Here is a 25,915-nt window from a genome sequence, read left to right as displayed (position 1 = left end):
AGCTACAGTAGAGGTGATCTGACAGAGAGAAATCCGAGCTTCCCATACTGCTCATCGTAGGAGATATTTGTTGCCTCACCACTTTTTGGCACTGAAGTCTTTTATATTACCTGCATTGAGTTTTCAGATGTCCAAACTGCTTCATTTGCAATTGGCCTCAATCCCTTTATTGAATGTTTCCTCACTTTCGCTATCCTCTTCCCTCTCCTTCTACTTAGCTTACTTCTTTAAATGTACAAAATCAGAAGAACTCCAAAGCAGGCTCTAGAAACAAAGGAGGGGTCAAATCTGATCTCAAAACCTTCCTTTCTATCCATTTATGGAGTGTGCTTTAACAGCTGAAGGGTAGGATGGGGTCTTTCAGGATCTTTGGTACCAGGCCCTAGTACTGATGAACTGGGACCTTGGAAAGGGAGACAGGCTCAACCTACAAAGAGAGGGACTTAACTAAAGCTCTATTTATCTCTTTGAGTATTTTCCTCTAGGAGTCTGTTCAGCAGACACATGCTGCTTGGGGTTCCACAGAAGGAGCATCTTTATGTGATAGAGTACAAATCTATTCAGGAATGAACAGGTCATTTAGAAGTACCAACACTTTACAGCTTAGTTCTGACATATACTCTGAAATGTGGCTGCCAGGAGTTTTCCCCTCCTGAGTGGATGGCCGAAGCCTCTGGTGGAACAGAGGTAGTTACCCTATTACTGGTAACGATAAGTGCTGCCAATTCTGATACAATCCCTACGCCCAAATAATACCTTTTAATTAAATAAGTGTGACATTTTCCATCCACCTTAAAAGACCATGATCACCTTTGATACCCAGCTCTTGAGGGTCATCAAGAATAAATGCTTTCACATGGATACTTTTAATTCAGAAAAAAGCTCACAAGATTAAGGTTTGCCAGCCACAAGACTTTGGTCTTGTAAGGGTCAGCTACTGAGAACTGTGTTGCATGCCATGCAACCGCCTGAAGCATGCTGTAAACAGAGAGAGTGGCATTGGGAATCAATATCTTCCATATCCAAATAAGCCCCCAAAAAAGGTAGCATAATGCGCCCCTTCTAGTAAGGGGATGCAGCAGGGGGAGAAGACCAGCAGTTTCCAGAACAGGCAAGCAAGGGAGTAGCCAATCCCTCAATCCTGCCTATTTGGCATAAATAAAAAGAATTAGGTGAAGCAGTGGATGATGCATTTATCGAGCTTATGCGTGTGGAAGGAGGCTTCAGGAAAGGTGTCCCAAAGTTCTTAAAGCAGCAGTGCTCTTTTTGAGACACTTAAGGAAGACAGAGTAATATTTTCCTTTAAAACTCCATATTTCTGCAGAGATATGATCCCATGATTGAGGTTATCTTCTTTGTGACATCTCTCAGACCAGGCCCAAAGCAAAAACGTAATTGTGGGATTGTTCAACAATGGCAGTTCAACACAACTTACATATCAATTTTACAACAGCTCAGGTTGGGCTAGACTAGACATTGACATTTCAGTTTTTAAACAGAATTTCTGTGGATTCAGTGACCAAATGCATGATAGAGTTAGAAGAGGATTGTACAGCCCTTTAAAAAATGTGGTCCAACAAATGAACTGGTGTGTTATATTCAGAAGGAATATTGTATCAAGTTGCCTAAATAGTGTTCACATTAGTCGTTATTTAATTTTGTTTGTTAAGCGAACATGTGTGCCTTTAAGGAGGAGGAGTGGGCTATAGGTCAATTTAAGTGAGTAATAAATAACAATGTTCGTTTTATTTCTTGTTTTGGCTTGTAATTTAGGACACTCCGGCCCTAGACATGGCAAAAGAAACAGTAGAAGAAGAGGAGACAACTGGTTCTTGCCTCAGCATCTCTGCCTTTTTCCGTAGATTTGGAAGAAGAAGAAGGAACAGCAATGTAGAACATCTCTTAGAGGAGGGACAAGAACTAGACTGAAAGCCTGTTAGGGAAAAGGAACCAAGTCCATAGTGCTTTCAATGAAAAAAAACTGATCCCCTCCAATTTTTATATCTCATTTTTAAATGTCAACAAACACAATGTAAAATTGATCATATTCCTTCAGCATATTCGGGGATTTATTTTACAAATACCCTCTATTTCTTAAATGAATGAATATAGAGGAAGATTTTTTTAATGCAGACTTGGATGAGCCAATGGGTTTTGTTGTGTAAGCAACTCCAAAAACACAAAATGTGAACCTTTCCTGTCTGTATTCATGCCCTGCTCAGCAGTGGCTGTATTTAAATAAAATAAGAATATATTCCACTTCGGAAACTGAAATTCCCTCAACTGAGTAAGCTTATTTGTGTCTCAGAAGGTTTTGTGCAAGGTATCTAAGTGAAAATCTCCAACCCTTCTATTGTGTCTGTGAGGAGATCTCTTCCAAAGTGGAGGCGTTCTCCATACTCCTACGGAAATGTTTTTGTAGAACATGTGAATGGGACTATGGAGAGTAGTTATAAAATGGTGAATATTTGCACATCAATAGGAGGAGTTTAAGACAATTTAACTGGGGTTTAGAGAGGGGCAGGAAGGATGTTAAGGAGCGGCATGCTAATGTACCACTCACAAAAGAGTGAGACCATTGTTATTCACAAACTGAATCTTATGTTACTGCAACCCTAAAGGTGTCAAAACAGTATTAAATGTACTCCAGCCAAACTTTGAGGTGAGTATAGCACCAAACATGGTCACTCTCAGGAGGCAGTGACTTAATCTAATGTAACGCAGCTCTAATTTTGGAAAGAGTTGAAGACACACTTTTTTAAAGAACACTACATCACAATGCAGTAACAGTCCAATGAGCACATTCTTCTCCTATCATTTGTTGATTTTATACTTATCTTTGACCCTGTACAGTACTTCGTTGTCTTTTTGACTAGATTCATGCTATACAAATACCATGTTATATATATATATATATATTAACTGAAAAAACCATAGGTTTGACACCAGTTATAGTTAGCTGGAAATTTTACTGACATAAAACCATTGAAATTCCCACGTTATAGTTCGTTGGACTCACTATAACTTGCGCGCCTGCAATGCACTGTTGATGACGTCACATATTACATCACTCATGACATGGTCAGTGACATCACTCATGACACCATCCAGTGAATGTGTGTCTTTCTGAAAAATAAATATGCTTTATATATGTATATGTAAAGGTCGATGGAAGAATAAATGTTTAAATAAGTGTCTTAATGGATGTTTTTTTTTTTTTAAATTGATTGGTTAACTGGCTTATTAAGTGTACCTTAGTGAATACATATATTAGCGAGTATTGTTTAAATATTTAAATGTTTGTATCAGTGTTTCACTTTGTGTATAAGTGGCTGCATGGGTTGGTGAGTAGCTACATGTGTGTGTATATGGGTTATTAGATGTTTTTTTAGTATCAGTATGAGTGTCTGTATGGTTTGGTGGGGGTGTTACTTAGCACATAGATGCATCAATGACTGACTCACTGTTTGTATGTGTTTTGAAGACAGCATATGTGCAGGACTGTATGGGTGGATGAGTGTGTATATGTGTGTGTTAGTGAGTGAATGACTGTCTCACTAGTGTCTTTATCAGTAACTACATATGTTTTAATCTAGTATATGTGAGTATTGATGTATATAAGTGAGTATATGTGAGAGTGAGAGATTGAAAGAGTTCTTGTTTAAATATGTATGTGTTTCTATAAGTGATTGTTTAAGAGAGTACGTATGTGTAAGTTTCCTTAGAAGTAAGGTGGTAGTGTGTGTTTAGCTGTATATGCAAATACATGGATGTTCAATAGTTTATTTGCATGTGTGATTTTGTGTGTGAGTAACTTTTGGATGACTGTCGGTTTGTAACAGGATGTAAAGGTGTTTCACTACATATGATGAGTGAATATATGTATGAGTGACTATATAGAACTGTTGGTGAATGAGTGGATGTGTATATAGATGGTGGTATTACTGAATTGGTTGTTGTAACTGGTATGGGTATCTCTATTTTTTTGAAAATGTTAGTTTCTATTTTTGAATATGTGTTTCAAGGGTTACATTACACTGAAAGGAGGTCTGTCACTCTGTCACAAGGATGGTGTCATCAGTGATGTCATGAGTGATGTCACTGACCATGTCATGAGTGATGTAATATGTGACGTCATCAGCAGTGCATTGCAGGTGCGCAAGTTATAGTGAGTCCAACTAACTATAACGTGGGAATTTCAATGGTTTTATGTCAGTAAAATTTCCAGCTAACTATAACTGGTGTCAAACCTATGGTTTTTTCAGTGAATTTAATAGTTTTTTTAAATGCTAATTCCTAACTATAACTGGTGTGAAACCTATAGTTTTTTCTGTGAATTTCATAGGTTTTGTAAATGCTAATTCCTAACTATATATAGTGCCTCAAACCTATGTTTTTTTCAGTGAATTTCAAAGGTTTTCTAATAGCAAATTTCTATTGCTATCAAATATAATATTTTTAATAATGAATCCTATATTGTATATTTATGCAATACTATTTTTGTAATGTATATTCTTCATTTTTTTTGCCCTGGAGCGCTCCCGGTGCACGTACCGGTGTGCGCACCGGAAAACGCAGTATTGCGGCACGCCCCGGTACGCGTACCGGTGAGCGTCCCGTTTGCGCTATTGCCGCGAACGAAAACATCATTGTGACGTATCGCGTAGCCGCGTCCGCGTGATACGCACGGCGTAAGCGCACCCGGAAGCACCCGAGCGCATATGATATAAGAGCGAAGTATAGTTAGTACAACTAACTATATAGGAGCAATTCCAATGGTTTTGTATGAGTGAAATGTCCAGCTAACTATAACACCTCTAAAACGTATAGTTTTTTGAGTGAATTGTAAAGGTTTTTAAAATGCTAATTCTTAACTATAAAAGGCCTGAACCCTATGTTTTTTTCAGTGAATTTCAAAGGTTTTTTAAATGCTAATTCCTAACTATATAAGGCCTGAAACCTATGTTTTTTTCAGTTAATTTGCAAGGTTTTTTAAATGCTAATTCCTAACTTTATAAGCACTGAAACCTATGTTTTTTTCAGTGAATTTCAAAGGTTTTTTTAATGCTAATTCCTAACTATATGAGATCTGAAAGTCCACCAGGAATCTCCAGTATGCGCCAGGGGACTGCATTGCAGAGAGCTGTAATGAAGCCACACCCCTTTATACACCTCTCTGCAACGCAGCCCCCGTGCCTGTTTGAAGAGGGGGTACTAATTCCCCTTGCATACTGGGGGACAACTAGCCCACCTGGAACTTCCAGTATGCGCCAGGGGCTGCATTGCAGAGGTGTAATGAGGCTATGCCCCTTGTTACACCTCTCTGCAACGCAGCCCCCTGCCGCGTTTGCAGAGGGGGAACTAATTCCCCTTGCATACTGGGGATCCCTGGGGGCCAACTAGCCCACCAGGAGCCTCCAGTATGCACCAGGGGGCTGCATTGCAGAGAGGTGTAATGAGGCCACACCCTTTTTACACCTCTCTGCAACGCAGCCCCCGTGCATGTTTGAAGAGGGGGAACTAATTCCCCTTGCGTACTAGGGGTCCCTGGGGGCCAACTAGCCCACCTGAAACCTCCAGTATGCGCCCGGGGCTGCATTGCACAGAGGTGTAATGAGGCTATGCCCCTTTTTACACCTCTCTGCAACGCAGGCCACTGGCGCGTTTGCAGAGGGGGGACTAATTCCCCTTGCATACTGGGGGTCCCTGGGTCATATCTGCCCAAACACCGATATTCTGAATGATTGAAAATGACTTTTCTTGAGAAACATTTGGATTTGGATTATCATGTCCTATACTTTGGAATTTTTGAAAGACTGACTTTGAGGATGCTAAAAATTACTCAAGTCTGCCTGAATTGTGTGGGTAAAATTGATTCCTAGTCACTTTGAATAAGAATGTACTTACGTCTCGTCTAACATTTGGAAGAAATAGCTAGTTATATGACAACAGATTGCCGACATAACTTGAAGGAAATAAGAACGCCCAGAAGAAGTTCTGTTGTACAGAACGAAACGTTTCGGCTGGCTGTGGTACATAAACTTAAGGAAAATAAAAGCATTTGAATATACACCAAGATTCAGCGCCTCAATTTTATTGAATGGCCTGCTGCAAAGCTTCCTTGCAAAAGATTAAAAAGTGCTTTAGTTATCAATAAGGACTCTAAGTGATATGATTTGATTGGACTTATTGTGCAAGTGGTGCTGTGCCAAACTTTGGAATATTCTCCACTATTCTCTACTACTTACTCTCTCCTACCCCACTACTCTCTAATGCTCACTCTCTACTACTCATTCTCTACTACTCTACTACTCTCTCTCTACTACTCACTCCCTACTACTCACTATCTACTACTCTCTACTACTCACTCTCTACTACTCTCTCTCTACTACTCACTCTTTACTACTCACTCTCTACTACTCTCTACTACTCACTCTCTACTTCTCACTCTCTACTACTCTACTACTCACTCTCTACTACTCTCTCTCTACTACTCACTCTCTACTACTCTCTACTACTCACTCTCTACTACGCTCTCTCTACTAGTCTCTACTACTCACTCTCTTCTACTATTCTCTCTCTCTGCTACTCACTCTCTACTACTCCACTACTCACTCTCTACTACTCTCTACTACTCACTCTTATCTACTCTCTACTACTCACTCTCTACTGCTCTCTACTACTCACTCTACTACTTACTCTCTACTACTCTCTACTACTCACTCTCTACTACTCTCTACTACTCACTCTACTATTCACTCTACTACTCTCTACTACTCACTCTCTGCTACTTTCTCTACTGCTCTCTACTACTCTCTACTACTCACTCTCTACTCTCTATTACTCACTCTCTACTCTCTACCTCTCTCTACTTCTCTCTCTACTAGTCTCTACCTCTCTACCGCTACCTCTCTACCTCTACCTCTCTACCTCTCTCTACACGCACACATATACACATATATATATGCATATATATGCATATGCATTTATATATATGTATGTGTCTATATATACACAAAACACTACGAGTATATATATACATACATATATAAACATATATAATCTGTATATCTATATAAATACAAATATAAATGCATGCATACATATATATATATATGGATACAGATGCATGTTATTTACATGAAAGTTTAAAAAACACGAATAAAAGCAAAGCTAAAAAGCCACCTCATTACAAACAGAATGGCTTTAACTTAAACGAGGGCGAGATCGATTGCATTTTCAATGCTTGTTTACTTTGGTTCCATCAAGAAGGCATTCAGATGTGTCACACATTTGCCATAAATTCTGAATGTTAGCACTGTAGTTGCTCATTAGATCACTGTAGTAAAGCTACTGCTCACCAGGTAAGTCTGCTGCTGGTATTCAAAGTGCATGTTTCAGTCTGCATGTCAGATTTTTTTTAATGAAATAGAAGAGGACTTGAGAAGTCACTCAAAATGATCCCTAATTTTTCTTTCTGAAGCACTAATCATACTTTCTATGGCAAAATGAACCCCCTCATTTTGTTCCTTTTTAAATTAAATGTTTTCAGACTTACCACTTCATTCCAATCAAGATGGCTTCTGGTGTGTCATACTTTTGTCAAAAGTAAGACTGTTAGCGCTCTAGTTGTTCTTTAGAACACTCTGGGACATTCTGTCATTGGGCTATACTTGGGCTACATCTGGGTGATATTTGGGCTACATTTAGGCTCTTTTGTCTCTGGTGGCCATCTTGGGAGACTGCATGTCAGTATTTTTTAATGAAATAGAAGAGGATTTGAGAAGTCACTCAAAATGTGCCCTAATTTTTCTTTATGCAGCACTAATAATACTTTCTATGGCATAATATACCCCTCATTTTGTTCCTTTTTAAATTAAATGTTTTCAGAGTTACCACTTTATTTCCATCACGATGGCTTCAGGTGTGCTATACCTTTGTAATAAGTAGGACTGTTAGCGCTCTAGTTGTTCTTTAGAACACTCTAGGAGGCTGCAGTAGAACACAAAGGAATCAATTGACAGTCTCTGTCCTTGTTGGATGTACATGTTTTACTGAGAATGTCAGACTTCATTCTCACATGACTGAGGAAGATAATGTGAATTTACAGAAAATATGCTTTCAGTTTAACTTATAGACCCCCTTCCAAACCACTGTGGGAAAATCATGAGATATTAGTTTTCTTTCAAACATGATTCATGATATCACAGCAGAAGGCTTTTTCACATGGTAAAATCACCTTAGAACACACCACAATTCCTAAAATGAGTATGGTACCATCAAGAAATGATTTATAATGTAACTAAAGTCCTAAAACCCTTTATTAACTACAATGCTTTTTAATGAGGTGCTATCATGTATATTGGTCCCAAGATGGCTGCCAACACTTCTTGGATGAAGTGCTGACAGCCAATCAGATCAGATGTGTGGTTAGGCTCCGCCCAGATATATATATTTTTTTGAACCTAAATTACTCAAAATCCACTGGAGCGCATATCTTGAGACATAGCAAAGGCACATCGGGCTACCAGTCCCTACAATTTTGCCAAGTTTTGTGGAAATCCATTCAGCCGTTCGGGCTAAAAGTGAGTCCAACCGCCCTATGGAAATTAACATGGGGAAAACACGTTTTGGGACCCCCCTTTTATCTGGGCCCCCGCTTGACGAATCCCCCTCAAACTTTCAGGGAAGGAGCGGAGCGCAGCGGGGCAAATTTAAGGAAAATTACAGGCAGATTCCTCAACCGGCGCCAAAGTTATAGACTGTTGCGGATTTCCTATAGAAAACCATCCTAACTATAACTACCTACTGGCGACCGCCAGTAGGTTATATATATATATATATATATATATATATATATATATATATATATATATTGAGGTTCACATTTGCCCAAAAGCAAGGCGCACTCACAATTGGCATTACATAGGGTCAGGGAAGGGGAGCAGACACGCCCAGCGTCTGCAGCACCTGACGTGTTTCGGGCCTCCGCCCTTCCTCATAGGTACGCTGCTTGCAGAAAGAGACCAGCAAACTGACTTTCCAGATTTCGCCTTTAATACAGCTCAGGTGAGTAAAGTTGCATCCTGGGACTGGTAGTCACAAAATAATACCCATGTGGGTTGCTGGCGTCTTAAATGCACAATATCAAAGTTCATCATAACAAAGGGTGCTGCCCACACCTTCCCACATTCTGCCACTTGCCAGTTTGTCCCGCAAAGCCATCAACGAACAGCTTCATAACCGCTAAGCATGTGCGGCGGTGCGCCTCCCGGCCGGACTCGCCGTCAATATTGAGGTTCACATTTGCCCAAAAACAAGGCGCACTCACAATCGGCATTACATAGGGTCAGGGAAGGGGAGCAGACACGCCCAGCGTCTGCAGCACCTGACGCGTTTCGGGCCTCCGCCCTTCCTCATAGGTACGCTGCTTGCAGAAAGAGTATAAATGTATAAATGTATAGGCATTTATATAGCGCACTACTTACCCGTAGGGTCCCAAGGCGCTTCGACCGCTGCGAAACCCTTCCTGGCTTCCCTGAGAGATGGTCCCTTAATGGGTATCTCCAGGGTGAGACCAGGCATCCCCGGCGGTCTGGTGGGGCCGTTAGTGAAGATGAGGCAAGCTAATGCCCAGAGTTGCCGAGTGTGATCGCTGATCAGAGTGGGCACCGAGGCGAGAGAATTATCGAGTCCGCTGACCCTGGTCCAGAAACCTGCCGCGCCGGGAATCGAACCCTGGTCCCGGGCCGTCCTCTGCTCTCGGGTCTGCCGCCTCTAACCAGTGAGCCACACTACTTCACGAGAAAGAGACCAGCAAACTGACTTTCCAGATTTCTCCTTTAATACAGCTCAGGTGAGTAAAGTTGCATCCTGGGACTGGTAGTCACAAAATAATACCCATGTGGGTTGCTGGCATCTTAAATGCACAATATCAAAGTTCATCTTAACAAATGGTGCCGCCCACACCTTCCCACATTCTGCCACTTGCCAGTTTGTCCCGCAAAGCCATCAACGACCAGCTTCAGAACCGCTAAGCATGTGCGGCGATGCGCCTCCCAGCCGGACAAGCCGTCAATATTGAGGTTCACATTTGCCCAATTTGATATTGTGCATTTAAGACGCCAGCAACCCACATGGGTATTATTTTGTGACTACCAGTCCCAGGATGCAACTTTACTCACCTGAGCTGTATTAAAGGAGAAATCTGGAAAGTCAGTTTGCTGGTCTCTTTCTGCAAGCAGCGTACCTATGAGGAAGGGCGGAGGCCCGAAACGCGTCAGGTGCTGCAGACGCTGGGCGTGTCTGCTCCCCTTCCCTGACCCTATGTAATGCCGATTGTGAGTGCGCCTTGCTTTTGGGCAAATGTGAACCTCAATATTAACGGCTGGTCCGGCCGGGAGGCGCACCACCACACCTGCTTAGCGGTTCTGAAGCTGTTCGTTGATGGCTTTGCGGGACAAACTGGCAAGTGGCAGAATGTGGGAAGGTGTGGGTGGCACCCTTTGTTATGATGAACTTTGATATTGTGCATTTAAGACGCCAGCAACCCACATGGGTATTATTTTGTGACTACCAGTCCCAGGATGCAACTTTACTCACCTGAGCTGTATTAAAGGAGAAATCTGGAAAGTCAGTTTGCTGGTCTCTTTCTGCAAGCAGCGTACCTATGAGGAAGGGCGGAGGCCCGAAACGCGTCAGGTGCTGCAGACGCTGGGCATGTCTGCTCCCCTTCCCTGACCCTATGTAATGCCGATTGTAAGTGCGCCTTGCTTTTGGGGAAATGTGAACCTCAATATTGACGGCTGGTCCGGCCGGGAGGCGCACCGCCGCACATGCTTAGCGGTTCTGAAGATGTTCGTTGATGGCTTTGCGGGACAAACTGGCAAGTGGCAGAATGTGGGAAGGTGTGGGCGGCACCCTTTGTTATGATGAACTTTGATATTGTGCATTTAAGACGCCAGCAACCCACCTGGGTATTATTTTGTGACTACCAGTCCCAGGATGCAACTTTACTCACCCGAGCTGTATTAAAGGAGAAATCTGGAAAGTCAGTTTGCTGGTCTCTTTCTGCAAGCAGCGTACCCATGAGGAAGGGCGGAGGCCCGAAACGCGTCAGGTGCTGCAGACGCTGGGCGTGTCTGCTCCCCTTCCCTGATCCTATGTAATGCCGATTGTGAGTGCGCCTTGCTTTTGGGCAAATGTGAACCTCAATATTGACGGCTGGTCCGGCCAGGAGGCGCACCGCCGCACATGCTTAGCGGTTCTGAAGCTGTTTGTTGATGGCTTTGCGGGACAAACTGGCAAGTGGCAGAATGTGGGAAGGTGTGTGCGGCACCCTTTGTTATGATGAACTTTGATATTGTGCATTTAAGACGCCAGCAACCCACATGGGTATTATTTTGTGACTACCAGTCCCAGGATGCAACTTTACTCACCTGAGCTGTATTAAAAGAGAAATCTGGAAAGTCAGTTTACTGGTCTCTTTCTGCAAGCAGTGTACCTATGAGGAAGAGCGGAGGCCCGGAACGCGTCAGGTGCTGCAGACGCTGGGCGTGTCTGCTCCCCTTCCCTGACCCTATGTAATGCCGATTGTGAGTGCGCCTTGCTTTTCGGCAAATGTGAACCTCAATATTGACGGCTGGTCCGGCCGGGAGGCGCACCCCCGCACATGCTTAGCGGTTCTGAAGCTGTTCTTTGATGGCTTTGTGGGACAAACTGGCAAGTGGCAGAATGTGGGAAGGTGTGGGCGGCACTTTTTGTTATCATGAACTTTGATATTGTGCATTTAAGACGCCAGCAACCCACATGGGTATTATTTTGTGACTACCAGTCCCAGGCTGCAACTTTACTCACCTTAGCTGTATTAAAGGAGAAATCTGGAAAGTCAGTTTGCTGGTCTCTTTCTGCAAGCAGCGTACCTATGAGGAAGGGCGGAGGTCCGAAACGCATCAGGGGCTGCAGACGCTGGGCGTGTCTGCTCCCCTTCCCTCACCCTATGTAATGCCGATTGTGAGTGCACCTTGCTTTTGGGCAAATGTGAACCTCAATATTGACGGCTCGTCCGGCCGGGAGGCGCACCGCCGCACATGCTTAGCGGTTCTGAAGCTGTTCGTTGATGGCTTTGCGGGACAAACTGGCAAGTGGCAGAATGTGGGAAGGTGTGGGCGGCACCCTTTGTTATGATGAACTTTGATATTGTGCATTTAAGACGCCAGCAACCCACATGGGTATTATTTTGTGACTACCAGTCCCAGGATGCAACTTTACTCACCTGAGCTGTATTAAAGGAAAAATCTGGAAAGTCAGTTTGCTGGTCTCTTTCTGCAAGCAGCGTACCTATGAGGAAGGGCGGAGGCCCGAAATGCGTCAGGTGCTGCAGACGCTGGGCGTGTCTGCTCCCCTTCCCTGACCCTATGTAATGCCGATTGTGAGTGCGCCTTGCTTTTGGGCAAATGTGAACCTGAATATTGACGGCTGGTCCGGCCGGGAGGCGCACCGCCGCACATGCTTAGCGGTTCTGAAGCTGTTCGTTGATGGCTTTGCGGTACAAACTGGCAAGTGGCAGAATGTGGGAAGGTGTGGGCGGCACCCTTTGTTATGATGAACTTTGATATTGTGCATTTAAGATGCCAGCAACCCACATGGGTATTTTTTTGTGACTACCAGTCCCAGGATGCAACTTTACTCACCTGAGCTGTATTAAAGGAGAAATCTGGAAAGTCAGTTTGCTGGTCTCTTTCTGCAAGCAGCGTACCTATGAGGAAGGGCGGAGGCCCGAAACGCGTCAGGTGCTGCAGACGCTGGGCGTGTCTGCTCCCCTTCCCTGACCCTATGTAATGCCGATTGTGAGTGCGCCTTGCTTTTGGGCAAATGTGAACCTGAATATTGACGGCTGGTCCGGCCGGGAGGCGCACCGCCGCACATGCTTAGCGGTTCTGAAGCTGTTCGTTGATGGCTTTGCGGTACAAACTGGCAAGTGGCAGAATGTGGGAAGGTGTGGGCGGCACCCTTTGTTATGATGAACTTTGATATTGTGCATTTAAGATGCCAGCAACCCACATGGGTATTTTTTTGTGACTACCAGTCCCAGGATGCAACTTTACTCACCTGAGCTGTATTAAAGGAGAAATCTGGAAAGTCAGTTTGCTGGTCTCTTTCTGCAAGCAGCGTACCTATGAGGAAGGGCGGAGGCCCGAAACGCGTCAGGTGCTGCAGACGCTGGGCGTGTCTGCTCCCCTTCCCTGACCCTATGTAATGCCGATTGTGAGTGCGCCTTGCTTTTGGGCAAATGTGAACCTCAATATATATATATATATATATATATATATATATATATATATATATATATATATATATATATATATATACATTGTTGCGGATTTCCTATAGAAAACAATCCGAACTATAACTACCTACTGGCGACCGCCAGTAGGTTATATATATATATATATATATATATATATATATATATATATATATATATATATATATATATATATATTCTCGCTCTGTTCCCTCAAGTTCAAGGAAGTACTTTGACCTCTCTGGGGCATTTGAAAGGTTTTATTTCATAGCCAGCAGCAAACGCTTTTCGGCGATCTGCCTTCTTCGGTATTTCATTAGTGCATTGACAGCAAAAAGGGACTACAATCCTTCAATTAGACTATGCGCCATCTTGTAGTTTCTAAGTTCATTTAGAAACTTACTGCAATATATATATATAAAAAAAATTAAATTTGCGGATTCCATGACCGCTCCCGCCCGAGAGTGCTTCAGAGGTGGTGGAGTTTTAAGCGGATATATATATATGTATACTGACATACATATGTACATACATATAACACTCCAAATGGCATAATAAATAAAAAAATATATTTATGTATATTCAATGAGTAAAAAATAAAGGTTATAGTAATGTTATAGAAAGGTGAATATGTCAGTGACAATATTAACATTTTGGACAAAAAAGAAAACACAGAGATACACCAGTTATAGTTAACAGCGCTAACTATAAATTGCGCCCCTGCCATGCATTGCTTCGGACATCACATATTACATCACTCAAGACATGTTCCATGACATTATTTATAACATCACTGATGACATCTCAAATGACATCATTGATGACATTACTGGTAACTTCATCCAAACTTCTCTTGTACATATTACGCTATAAATTAATATGGCTTTAGAGGCCTGAAAGTACAAATAGCTCAGAATAATATAAAGCATTGTTAATGCCATCACTGATACACTTTCCTTAGATGTAGCAAGTCTGTGTTATGTGCAACATTGACCCTATACCATACACTTCACAGGTAGCCTAAGTTCACATTAATGATCAACCAGGTAAATATGGGAAACTCTCATTGAACATGGTGTTCAATATGTATACAACTGTTCAGAGAAAGTCAAGTTCCTAAAGATACTCAATGGGATGCCAGCAGCACTTTGCAGCAGATCGCCATTGAAAACGACGACGAAACCCAACACCAAAAGACACCTATGCACCCTACTTCAATGGGTGAGGTAACTCGAGTACTCTGGTGCTCCCGTGGGTGTTGACTCTAGAACCCCCTAATTCTAAAGGGGTTTGCTCCAAGTACTCTTCTAAGTGTCCCTTTTCCTTAATATTCCGACCACGACTTTCCCCATAGAAGTTAACTGTGATTGGCGGCTGTGTCACTACCTTGGCTGGTTCCTGGTGGCCCCAGTGGTTCTGAAGGCTCTAGGCTTTGTATCTATGCAAGTTGTGTTTCTTATACCACTTTATTGATATATGGTTTGGTACGCCCTTAGGGCTCAACGTATATTGTGCTAATTTACTGTGTGCTATTAAGTTTTCCTTATGTAGTTTTGCCTCTAGCCTCATAAAGAGACTAGGGGAATGTCTTTAGAATAAATACATATATTTTATGTATATACCTGGTGTGGTTCTCCTTTCATTTGGTCATTCACAAGATTATAGACTGGTAAAACAAGTTCCTTTACATTCCTCCAAGACTTAGCCTGAAGGCTACTCTCCACATCTACCCCGTGGATAGCTTTCTATAAAAGTTGTCTTTAACCTACCATCAATAAGGGGTTGTTTGGACTGGTGCAAGGTGCCCACTAGAATACTGGACAGCATATGCCAGGCCAACTTCTCACACCCATCCCCTGGGGCAAGTAATTATTAAAGAGAAGGGGCATGTGGTCCCTCTTCTCAAGCCTTTATAGGCCCAGAAGACCCCATCCCCGGGGGCTGTAACTTTTTTTAAAAGGGAAGGGGTCCCGAAGCTCCCCTCCCCGAGTTTATTTGTGCCCCTGAGAGGCCATCCTTTAGGGCCTGCATCAGTTATAGGTGGTTGTCCAGTGCCCACCCTGAGCACCAAGTGACCAACATGTTGGGGGCCGCAGGGGAGCCCCAGTGCACCAGCCGGCTCCCAGCATGGTGCAGGAGCCATCATTGCTCCGTCTGGAGGGAGCAGCTGTCTTTACTTACTCCCTTCAGATGGGAGCAATATGTTGTTCTATTTTCCTGCCTGCATCAGTGCGAGGGTGGTTACAGATCACAAGTCTGCTCCCAGCTGACAAGAGCTTGTTTAAATCGCCCGCTGCCTGGGAGTAGACTTGGGGCCTGATTATGACTACGGGGGTCCTTGGACTGCCATAGTCTCAGTGGTGTTCCGTGCCCCACTATATTGCCTGTCCACCTGCCGTATTACAAGTTTGGCGGTTGAACCGCACTGGACCGCTGTTACAGCCGGGGATCTTTAATCCTGCAGCAGTGGCACAGTGATCCGAGGAAGTTATATGCTAGCGATGCCACTGTTGCACTGCCGACCATATTACGAGCTTCCTCACTGAAAAGGGTAGCGGTGAGGAAACAAAGGGGGACCTAGCAGGGTCGCCTGTTGCCTCTGTGCAAGGGGGTGCATACAGGGGGGACTTGGTGTGCCCCACTGTATTCCAGCACCCCTTGTTCTTTCATAGGGAGATATGCACGACATTGTGCATTTCTTGCTGTGCAGGAATGTGCTGCGACGCTCCCATGGCGGTGCCTTTCTAAGGCTCTCCTTTGAGCCTTAGAAAGGCACTGCCGTGGGACCCCTGCAGCACGTACCACCTGCCAGGATTCAATTCATATTCTGGCGGGCCATCTGACCACAAGTTTGGCGGTCTTCCTGTGGGACGCTGGCGTGATCCCTACTGTTTGCTCCTGTTTGGCTAGAAATTTCAAAATGCACCCAACAGACAGGAGCAAACACAGGTTTTATTGCCTGTGCCAGTGAAGGCAGGGAAATTACTATGTCCTGGGGATGAGCCATTAAAGGCTCAGAGAGACGGACTGCACTGCCACCCTCCCTATTGTTTAAAATGACGTCCCTGTGGGATGAGCTTCCCAGGGCCTTTGAAAGGCCCGAGTGGCCCCTTACACGTTCCTACTCATTTTAGCCCTGGGGGATGGTCTCCCAATAATCAGGGTCACTGGAATTATGTGATTGTGTTGCAGTGGCCATTTTCACACAGTTATAGATGTACCGCATTTGCCACATAATCCATCATCTGCCCCTTAATCTGCATAGTTTAACAAAAAAATTATTTTTACTTAATGTTAACTATGGAAGTCTGCGCTCTTTATCAATCTATCTCTCATGAGTATGGGATTGAGGCTTGCTGCTAGTTTTTAACATCAAGTCTCTGAACCTTGCCTAACACACTAAGATGCTCCTCAAGATTCTCTTGTGTTGCCTCACGCATAATGTCTTTCTTTTTGATCAGAACATGTATCTCCAGAAACAAGGCACACCGATGGGGCCATCGTTTACCCCCACATATGCAAACATCTATATGGATTGGTAGGAGAAAGAGATGGCTTGACAAGATCGTGATGTGGGTACGCTTTATAGATGATGTTTTTATCATATGGGATGGGAACAAGGCATCTTTGAATGAATACATAACATCCTTGAACAGGAATCCATACAATATACAATTGACTGTGACATGGAGCACACATGAAATTGAGTTCTTGGATTTAAAGTTGCAAGACAGAGATGAATTGATCCAAACTACTCTATTTCGTAAGAAAACGGACGGCAATTCAATATTGCATGGCAATAGTGGGCACTCTTGCTCATTAAAATGAAGCATACCATACAGTCAACTTTTGAGAGCATGTAGGATCTGCTCCACAGATGAACTGTTTGAAATGGAAGCCAAGTCTATGATTTTGCGATTTTTACAAAGAGGATATCGGGAACAGGTCCTAAGGGAATCTAAACAGAGACTTTTGACCAAGAAAAGAGAGCAATTAATATTTACCACCACACAGATGAATGCCACACCAGGAAACATCAATAGACCTGACCAAGAGATTTGGTTCTTTGTGGGCTATATCATGGAACACAACTCAATCTGTGCCCTGATCATATGAAACTGGCATATATTGCAACACAAAGAACATCTTACAGAGGTAGTAGGCCAGCATCAGATCATTACATATCACAATGCTCTTTCCATGGGCAATATGTTAACTAGATCTATGTTCCACCAGGAACTGGACTGGATTACTAGTAGAAATCAGGGCTTCAAGAAATATGTCACATGTAAAGCCTGTAAATTTGGATCTAATTGTACCACCTATGAGACCCTTGAGGGAAGAACCTGCGAGATCAGGGAGAAGATTACATGCAAAACTGATCTTGTGGTCTATGTGCTGGAATGCGGTTGTGGCATGCAATATGTAGAAAGTACTAATAATAAGGTCAAACTCTGGATCCTACAGCACATCAGGGATATTAAACATCAGGATAGAATTTACCCCATGGCTAAGTATTAATGGGAGGTACATCAAGGCAATCTGACATCGTTACCCTAATATGACATAAAGCACGTCAAGGTTCACCCATGCAGAGGAAACAGGGAACTTGAACTGCGTCAATGTGAATTGAGGATGGTTGTACTTTTAGGCACGGAAAAGCCTTGGGGCCGTAATCTTGTTGCTGAGCTACATGTTCACCTTTGAGGGATAACATTTGTTTCTCAATCATTGATGAACTGATGAACATATGATAATTGAAGCTCACCCCAAAGCTGTGGACTATGGCTGATCTTGTTCTGGATTTTAGTGCGTTTTTAGTGGATTTTTATTCAATTCTTGTTGTATTTAAAATGTACAAGTCTTTTTTGCACTAGTAATTTGCACAGACACTTTATAGGGTGGGAGTTAGGAACACAGAAGACTCATTGGAGTATTCAGGTTGAACAGGTTATATATGTGGAGGCCTATGGCCCAGGTATTGTATACACAATACCGTTCTATATTTTCAATCGGTAAGTGTAACCTGGGTATATAATCTATGGGCCAGATGTAGGAGAGTAAATACCGGTCGGTAACGGCTGATTTCGGCCATTACCGACCGGTATTTAGGAATCGGCATGTAGGGGCCATCATTTTACAGAATCGGTAAATTTACCGATTTGGTACATTTACTGATTCTGTAAAATACCGAATCGGTAATTTTACCGATTCGGTAAATCCAAATGTAGGTGACACTCCTAAGAGTGTCACAGGCCCTTAAGAATCGGTATTTTACCACCCAATCCAATTGGGTGGTAAAATACAGAATTCAGGTGTGCATGCACATCTGTGCATGCACACCTGTGCAATGTGACACACAGACATGCCCTTAGGGCATGTCTGTGTGCCACATGGCACACAAGTCGGGAATAGGGGTGCTAGAGGGTGTCAAAGTGATACCCCCTGCACCCTTGCAGGATTCGGTATTTACGGATTCTGGCCCTTAGGAATCAATGGGCAATACCGATTCGGTATTTACCGAATCGGTAAATACCGAATCCTACCGATTCGGTAATTCTGAAAATCGAATTACCTACATCTCCCCCCTTCATATTTACCGACTCTTAAATACCGAATCGGTAAAATTCGGTATTTAAGAGTCGGTAAATATGAATTATCTACATCTGGCCCTTAATGTTTGGTTTACAGACAGACAAGTGTACCCTCAGACATAGCAGCAGCACCTTAAGTTGGAAACACTTTATATTGTCTGTGTAGTATCCACATATATACATTTGCACTTTTTGAAAAAGGGATGATTTGTGTATTTATGTATTGGCAGTAGTTCTTTATAGAATTCTAGGAAGTTTGTTTATCAACAGGCACTTGCGCATTGTGAAATAATGTCTATAAAGAGGCATATACACCCGAGGTGCATAGGTGAAAAAAAGCTGCACTAAAAAAAATGGCAGCGTGGTTAGATTGTCTATATAATTGCATTTTGCACTTAATGGTCAAATTGAGAATTGAGATATAAGGAATGTTCTACGAGGAGGATTAATTATATTGATGACTGCTGCATGGTGGATGCGCCAAAGGGGAAGATTGTTTACAAAAAGGTACTCACACTTTAAAACAATTTTGTAATATTGTTTATGAATAGGTGCTAAATGCAGCATAGTGGATACAACATAGATGAAGATTGTTTACAAAGAGGCACTTGCACTTTAAAATAAGTGTGAAATATTGTTAACAAATAGGTGCTAATACCAAGCTGCTTATATGAGGAACAGCTTAGCCAGCATGTTTCAATCGCATTGCACATCTCATGTTGAATTAGGAAACTGAAAAAACAAAGGGGTTACATATGTAAAGGGCTATATGATGAAAGGAGACTCCAATATGGCAGCCAAAATGTGCTCTGAAACATGCACTGGTGAGTCTAGTTGGTCCTGTAGAGAAGTGGATTAGGGTCATGTGACGAAGACCATTTCTTTTAAAAAATCACCATGGTTGTGGGAATAGAGTTGCCCAGTTCAGTGAAGCCGTAAGCCGAAATACATTGGCGTCCTATGTTGGGTGTTGCGGTATGAAAAAAATGCAACAATAATATAATTTAAGGGATTGGATTTACCAGCATGGAGGAATATATATATATATATATATATATATATATATATATGTATATATATATATATATATATATATATATATATATATATATATATATATATATATATATATATATATATATATATATATATATATATATGTGTGTGCAGACTCCCAGGAACGCCACTTCCAATCCCAGCGCAACCCAGGACTAGCGAAGCAAACAGGAGACGGACCACAGCTCACAATTCACAGGTCTTTATTGCAGGAAAGGTTGGTAGGCAAGAGGGCAAGACGCGTTTCGGGCTCAAAAAGCCCTTGTTCACATGCAATGACCCAACGATTTTATTTTGTTTTTCTAATGCAGTGAAGCCCGCCTCCCCACCAATTTTCAAACAGGTCACATGATCATAGCAGTAGAGAAAAGACTCTAAAGTATTGCTAAAGACATGTGCAAATACACAGAATAAGTTACATTACAGTGAAATAACTTAGCATGATGGAAAATAATAAAAAAAACATTTTCAATTAAAAACCATCTATTTTGTGTCGTTTCAATAAATATTCAGGGATAAATCCCTTTGGAAACATTATGCCATGTACAGAATAGCGACCTGTAAACAATGGGGATGTGGGTAAAATTGGAAGTGCAAATTACAAAAATCATTGAATCATATATATATATATATATATATATATATATATGTTCAAACCCTTTCTCGCGATATTCCTCTGCCTCTTAATGGCGGCGGGCTACCGGCAAGGTCGCGAACCTTCGAAATCCAGCACTGCAATTCTTTTCTGTTCTTCCAAAGAAAACGCCTAGCCCCAATTTTCATTAAAGCAAGCTTTATTCCATTCACAAAGCTATGACAAACACTGCCTGGCGCGTTTCGGAACACACGGTTCCTTGGTCACGGGTCAACAGTTGTTTAACATTATCACATGATATAGTGCACAAATTATAAATATAAACAAAGGACTACATTGCTGCCCCGAAAATTCGACTAACCAGAACCGCCATTTTGTAGTATTTTCGAATTCATTCATATTGCTATACAAATAATTCTGTCACGTTAGTTTACTGTTTTCCAAATTAATTAAACACTCAACGTTCATTTAAATGTGCACCTTAGAGTAAAAATGCTAAATAATGAAAATTCATTTATCTCATGATACGCTGCCTGGTGTTATCAAACACACGTATCATGAGATAAATTAATTTTCATTATTTTGCATTTTTACTGTAAGGTGCACATTTAAATGAACATTTGAGTGTTTAATTAAGCAACATTCACTGAGGTATTGCGGCACCACGAGCAATGCAACAATTGATTTTCATTTTGTGCACCATGAGAGAAAGCACTTTGCCAATATGGGTACTTACCGGAACAGTGCATTGTGGGACAATGAGTATTTTACCTAACTGCAAATAAATGTCTATGATTAAGGCTATCGCAGCTGAAACGCGTCAGACCATTAACTATGTGATGCCGCCCAAATGTATAATAAATGGCCGCTTCTTCATCCTACCGGTGCTTCGGCTATTTCTGTTTATAGTGCTGGTGGCAATTCAGCGGGATGCTTCGTTCCCGTGGTTTGCTGAGGCTGCCCTGCAGGGCCATGGGCTCCCGCTTACGAAGAGACTTTGTTGATATGAATGTCGGGAGACTGGCCCACTCCTAATCCAGGGTTTTCCGAACAAACACTTGACAAAATGAAAAGGAGCAAGGGAGGCAAGAGGGATATTTCATCACTTCTTGCCATGATGAAAAGCGACATTTACTGAGGTATTGTGGCACCACGAGCAATGCAACAATTGATTTTCATTGTGTGCACCATGAGAGAAAGCACTTTGCCAATATGGGTACTTACCGGAACAGTGCATTGTGGGACAATGAGTATTTTACCTAACTGCAAATGAATGTCTATGATTAAGGCTATCGCAGCTGAAACGCGTCAGACCATTAACTGTGTGATGCCGCCCAAATGTATTATAAATGGCCGGTTCTTCATCCTACTGCTGCTTCGAGTATTTCTGTTTATAGTGCTGGTTGCAATTCAGCGGGATGCTTTGTTCCAGTGGTTTGCTGAGGCTGCCCTGCAGGGCCATGGGCTCCCGCTTACAAAGAGACTTTGTTGATATGAATGTCAGAAGACTGGCACGCTCCTAATCCAGGATTTTGCGAACAAACACTTGACAAAATGAAAAGGAGCAAGGGAGGCAAGAGGGATATTTCATCACTTCTTGCCATGATGGAAAGCGACATTTACTGAGGTATTGTGGCACCACGAGCAATGCAACAATTGATTTTCATTTTGTGCACCATGAGAGAAAGCACTTTGCCAATATGGGTACTTAACGGAACAGTGCATTGTGGGACAATGAGTATTTTACCTAACTGCAAATGAATGTCTATGATTAAGGCTATCGCAGCTGAAACGCGTCAGACCATTAACTGTGTGATGCCGCTCAAATGTATAATAAATGGCCGCTTCTTCATCCTACCGGTGCTTCGGCTATTTCTGTTTATAGTGCTGGTTGCAATTCAGCGGGTTGATTCATTCCCATGGTTTGCTGAGGCTGCTCTGCAGGGCCATGGGCTCCCGCTTACGAAGAGACTTTGTTGTATATATATATATATGTATATATATATATATATATATATATATATATATATATATATATATATATATATATATATATATATATATACACAGTTCCCCACGAGCGGGGCTCACTTCCTGTTCGCTCACTCCAGGTAAGGGAAGGCACCAGTGCACCCCGCGCCAGCAGAGCCTGACACGTTTCGGGCTAGCGTCCTTCCTCAAAGGCTTTCTGCATATCGATGATCTGCCAACAAAACGAACACCAGTATTAGTCCCTTATTTATTTCCATTCCTCAATCACATTCAAGTGAATAATATATTCGAAATGCATTCTGGGGCCAGTAGTTCATTAAATACATCCCAAGTGGGCCGCTGCCAGTACCATCAATAGAATACAATTTCATGATCACAGGTGTACAGGCAAAGTCCATCCCCGTTCAAAGTCTGTGCCAAACTGTCCCGCTGCGCTGATAATCACACCAGCTGCGGAGCCGCTCGATTCCGCAGTGGTGAGACCCCTGGCCAGGTCGGCCGATTAAGATACAGTTCCACAAGTGCCCAAGAGTGGGGCTCACTCCCTGTTGGCTCACTCCAGATAAGGGAAGGTACCAGTGTACCCATATATATATTTTTTCACTGAAAACACCATAGGTTTTAGGGGTGTTATAGTTATTTGGACAGTTCACTCGTGCAAAACCATTGAAATTCCTCCGTAATAGTTAGTTGTACTAACTATAACTCGCACGCCCACAATCCACTGCTGATGATTTCACATATTACATTATTCATGACATGGTCAGTGACATCACTGAAGACATCACTGATGACATCTCAAATAAAATCACTGATGACATCATCCAGTGAATGTGGTTTGGTTCGATATTTAAATAAGTATTATATATATATATATATATATATATATATATATATATATATATATATATATATATATATATATATATATACACCCAAGCCGTCTTACGTTGTGCAGAAAGACAGCAATCACGGACGCAGATTCTGCTGCAGTCAACCTCCGTTTATTTCAAAAAGGTCAGAATGGCAAAGTAACACTCAACACGTTTCAGGAACACTCCCTTGTTCACGAGTGCCTGTTTTCGCGTTGCTTTCTTTTTTATATAACACCACGTGATTACAAAGTAACAAAATGAAGACAGACTGACCTTTAGACCGTAATTACCTCAATATGCTTCTGCGACTCGTATTTACATTTGTAGTGCAACACATACACAAAGTAAAATAACTTATGCCTCCGCTCTTTTGTTAACTTTTTCAAACTTGAATAGAGTTTTTAGCAAATTGTATATCCGTTTCAAATAACAATATCATAACGGTATTAAACCCATGTGGGTATAAAATAATGTATTTACAACATGCTAGAAAACGGTATTGCATCTTTCAATAAAGCCCAAGTGGGCAGGAGCTTAATGGATGGCTTCAGATAAGATTCTTCGAGTCTAGAAAGATTTTTTCGGTCATCAGCTCAGTCAAAAAGATCTATAAAATAAATTAAAATTAAAAGAATATAAATGGGTGTAACCTTAAAAGAAAAAACAACAACGAACAGTAAAAAAACATTTAACATACAAACTTCATCGGCTCAGGGCATAACGAAAATTGTTCTACACAACTAAGGAGTGCCATTATCAGAATTCGAATATCAAACAGCAGTCTTTACTAGGATCATCCCAGATGGACGGCCAATTTCTCGTCAAGGTTATGGCCTAACGGGGTCATTGTTCTGTATTGGATGATGAGTTTGGACTCAAGTCTCCGAAGTTCTTTAAGTCTGTCACCTCCTCTCACATCCATTTTTAACAAAGTCAAGTACCACGAAGCTAAGTAAGTTTGTATTTTGTTTGTGGTGACTTTGAAAGTGGCGTGCTATTGGGTAAGCCTTGTCCATATTTTTTATAGCACGTAGATGCTCTAAAACACGAATTTTGGCCTTGTGGATGGTACTTCCAATATAGGCTAATCCGCATGGGCAAAAGAGCGCATACACAGCATACTCTGTGTTGCATGATGTGTGTTTCTTAATGACTATGGGGCCGATTCACAGAACTAACTTAAGACAAAATCCTAAACTTACTACTTTTGGTATTCACAGAAATTAGGATTTTGTCTTAAGTTTGTCTTAAGACAGGCTTAAGACAGAATCCTAACTTAAGTCTGTCTTAAGTCTGTCTTAAGTTTGTCTTAAGACAAACTTAAGACAAAATCCTAACTTCTGTGAATACCAAAAGTAGTAAGTTTAGGATTTTGTCTTAAGTTAGTTCTGTGAATCGGGCCCATAGGGTCTACATGCCGTAGATAAAGTACATTCTTTTTTATTTTTGCTGTTTTTACAGGCTTTACAACTATGACATGTGAAAAAGCCTTGTATGCCAGGGATCATGGGTTTTGTTGTTTCAACAGCCCTGCATAGCGTATCTCGTAACGATCTGGCTCTTTTAAAGGTGATTTGCGGGTTGGGTCCAGTGCAGCTTGCTAGGTCTTTATCAATTCCCAATACTGGCCAGTATTTGTTCAGACAATTCCGGACCGCTTTAGTTTGTCTACTGTATGTTGTTATGAACCTAAGGTTCTGGCAGCCTTCATTGTTTTTCTTACATTCTGTTTCTTGGAATTTATCTGCTACCAAAGAGTCTCTTGTTTGTTCGGATATGGCAGTGATTGCTTTTTTAATGGTTTTCTCTGTGTACCCTCTTTGCGCAAATCGTTCACACATCACCTCGGATTCCACTAAGAATTTCTCTGTGGTGCTGCAATTGCGCTTGGCCCTTAGTATTTCGCCTAATGGGATGCTTTGAATGAGTGCATTAGGGTGGCAACTTTCGGCGTGAAGCAGGCTATTGCCCGCCATACTCTTCCTAAAAAGACTGCTTTCTATATTATTGTTCTCAACAAATAGTTTGAGGTCAAGGAATTCAAGCGAGTTTTTTGACCATTGTGAAGTCAGATGGAGATTGAAATCATTGATGTTAAGCATGGCAATAAATTCAGAAGCTTCTTCTTCATTCCCGTCCCAGATACAAAAGATGTCATCGATGTATCTAACGTATATCGGTATCTTTTCTTTGAATGTGTTCAACTTACTCACTACTTCTTCCTCCCAGTACCCCCTATAGAGACCTGTGCTGAGAGAACGTAATGGGATGAGGGCACTGGGGCTGCCTCGGACGGCCATGGAACTCCAACTGGAAGCCCTGAACCGTCTGTAGTACCCAGGCGTCCTTGGTAAAGGAAAGCCATGCTGGGAAGAACTGCGCCAGGCGTCCCCCTACCCGCAAACTCGCAGAGGGTAGCACACTCACCTCGTCCACCCTGTTGCTGACCTCGATAGACACCGCTTCCTCGGAACTTCTGACCTCTTGTGGGGTAAAA

General features: G+C 42.1%; 1 protein-coding gene across 1 annotated transcript in view; it reads left to right on the top strand.

The window, feature by feature from the left end:
- The window catches only part of LOC147710583 (uncharacterized), a 49,569-nt gene extending 24,675 nt beyond the window's left edge, over positions 1 to 24,894 (top strand). Inside the window, exon 6 of the mRNA XM_086919365.1 lies at positions 24,880 to 24,894. Coding sequence (XP_086775491.1) covers positions 24,880 to 24,894 — 15 coding nt within the window. The remainder of the gene's footprint in view (positions 1 to 24,879) is intronic.
- The last annotated feature ends 1,021 nt before the right edge of the window (positions 24,895 to 25,915 follow it).

The sequence above is a fragment of the Lissotriton vulgaris genome, chromosome 5 (genome assembly GCF_964263255.1).
Source record: "Lissotriton vulgaris chromosome 5, aLisVul1.2, whole genome shotgun sequence".
NCBI lineage: Eukaryota > Metazoa > Chordata > Amphibia > Caudata > Salamandridae > Lissotriton > Lissotriton vulgaris.
The sequence above is the reverse complement of the archived record's forward strand: the minus strand, read 5'-3'. Positions and strand labels throughout refer to the sequence as shown.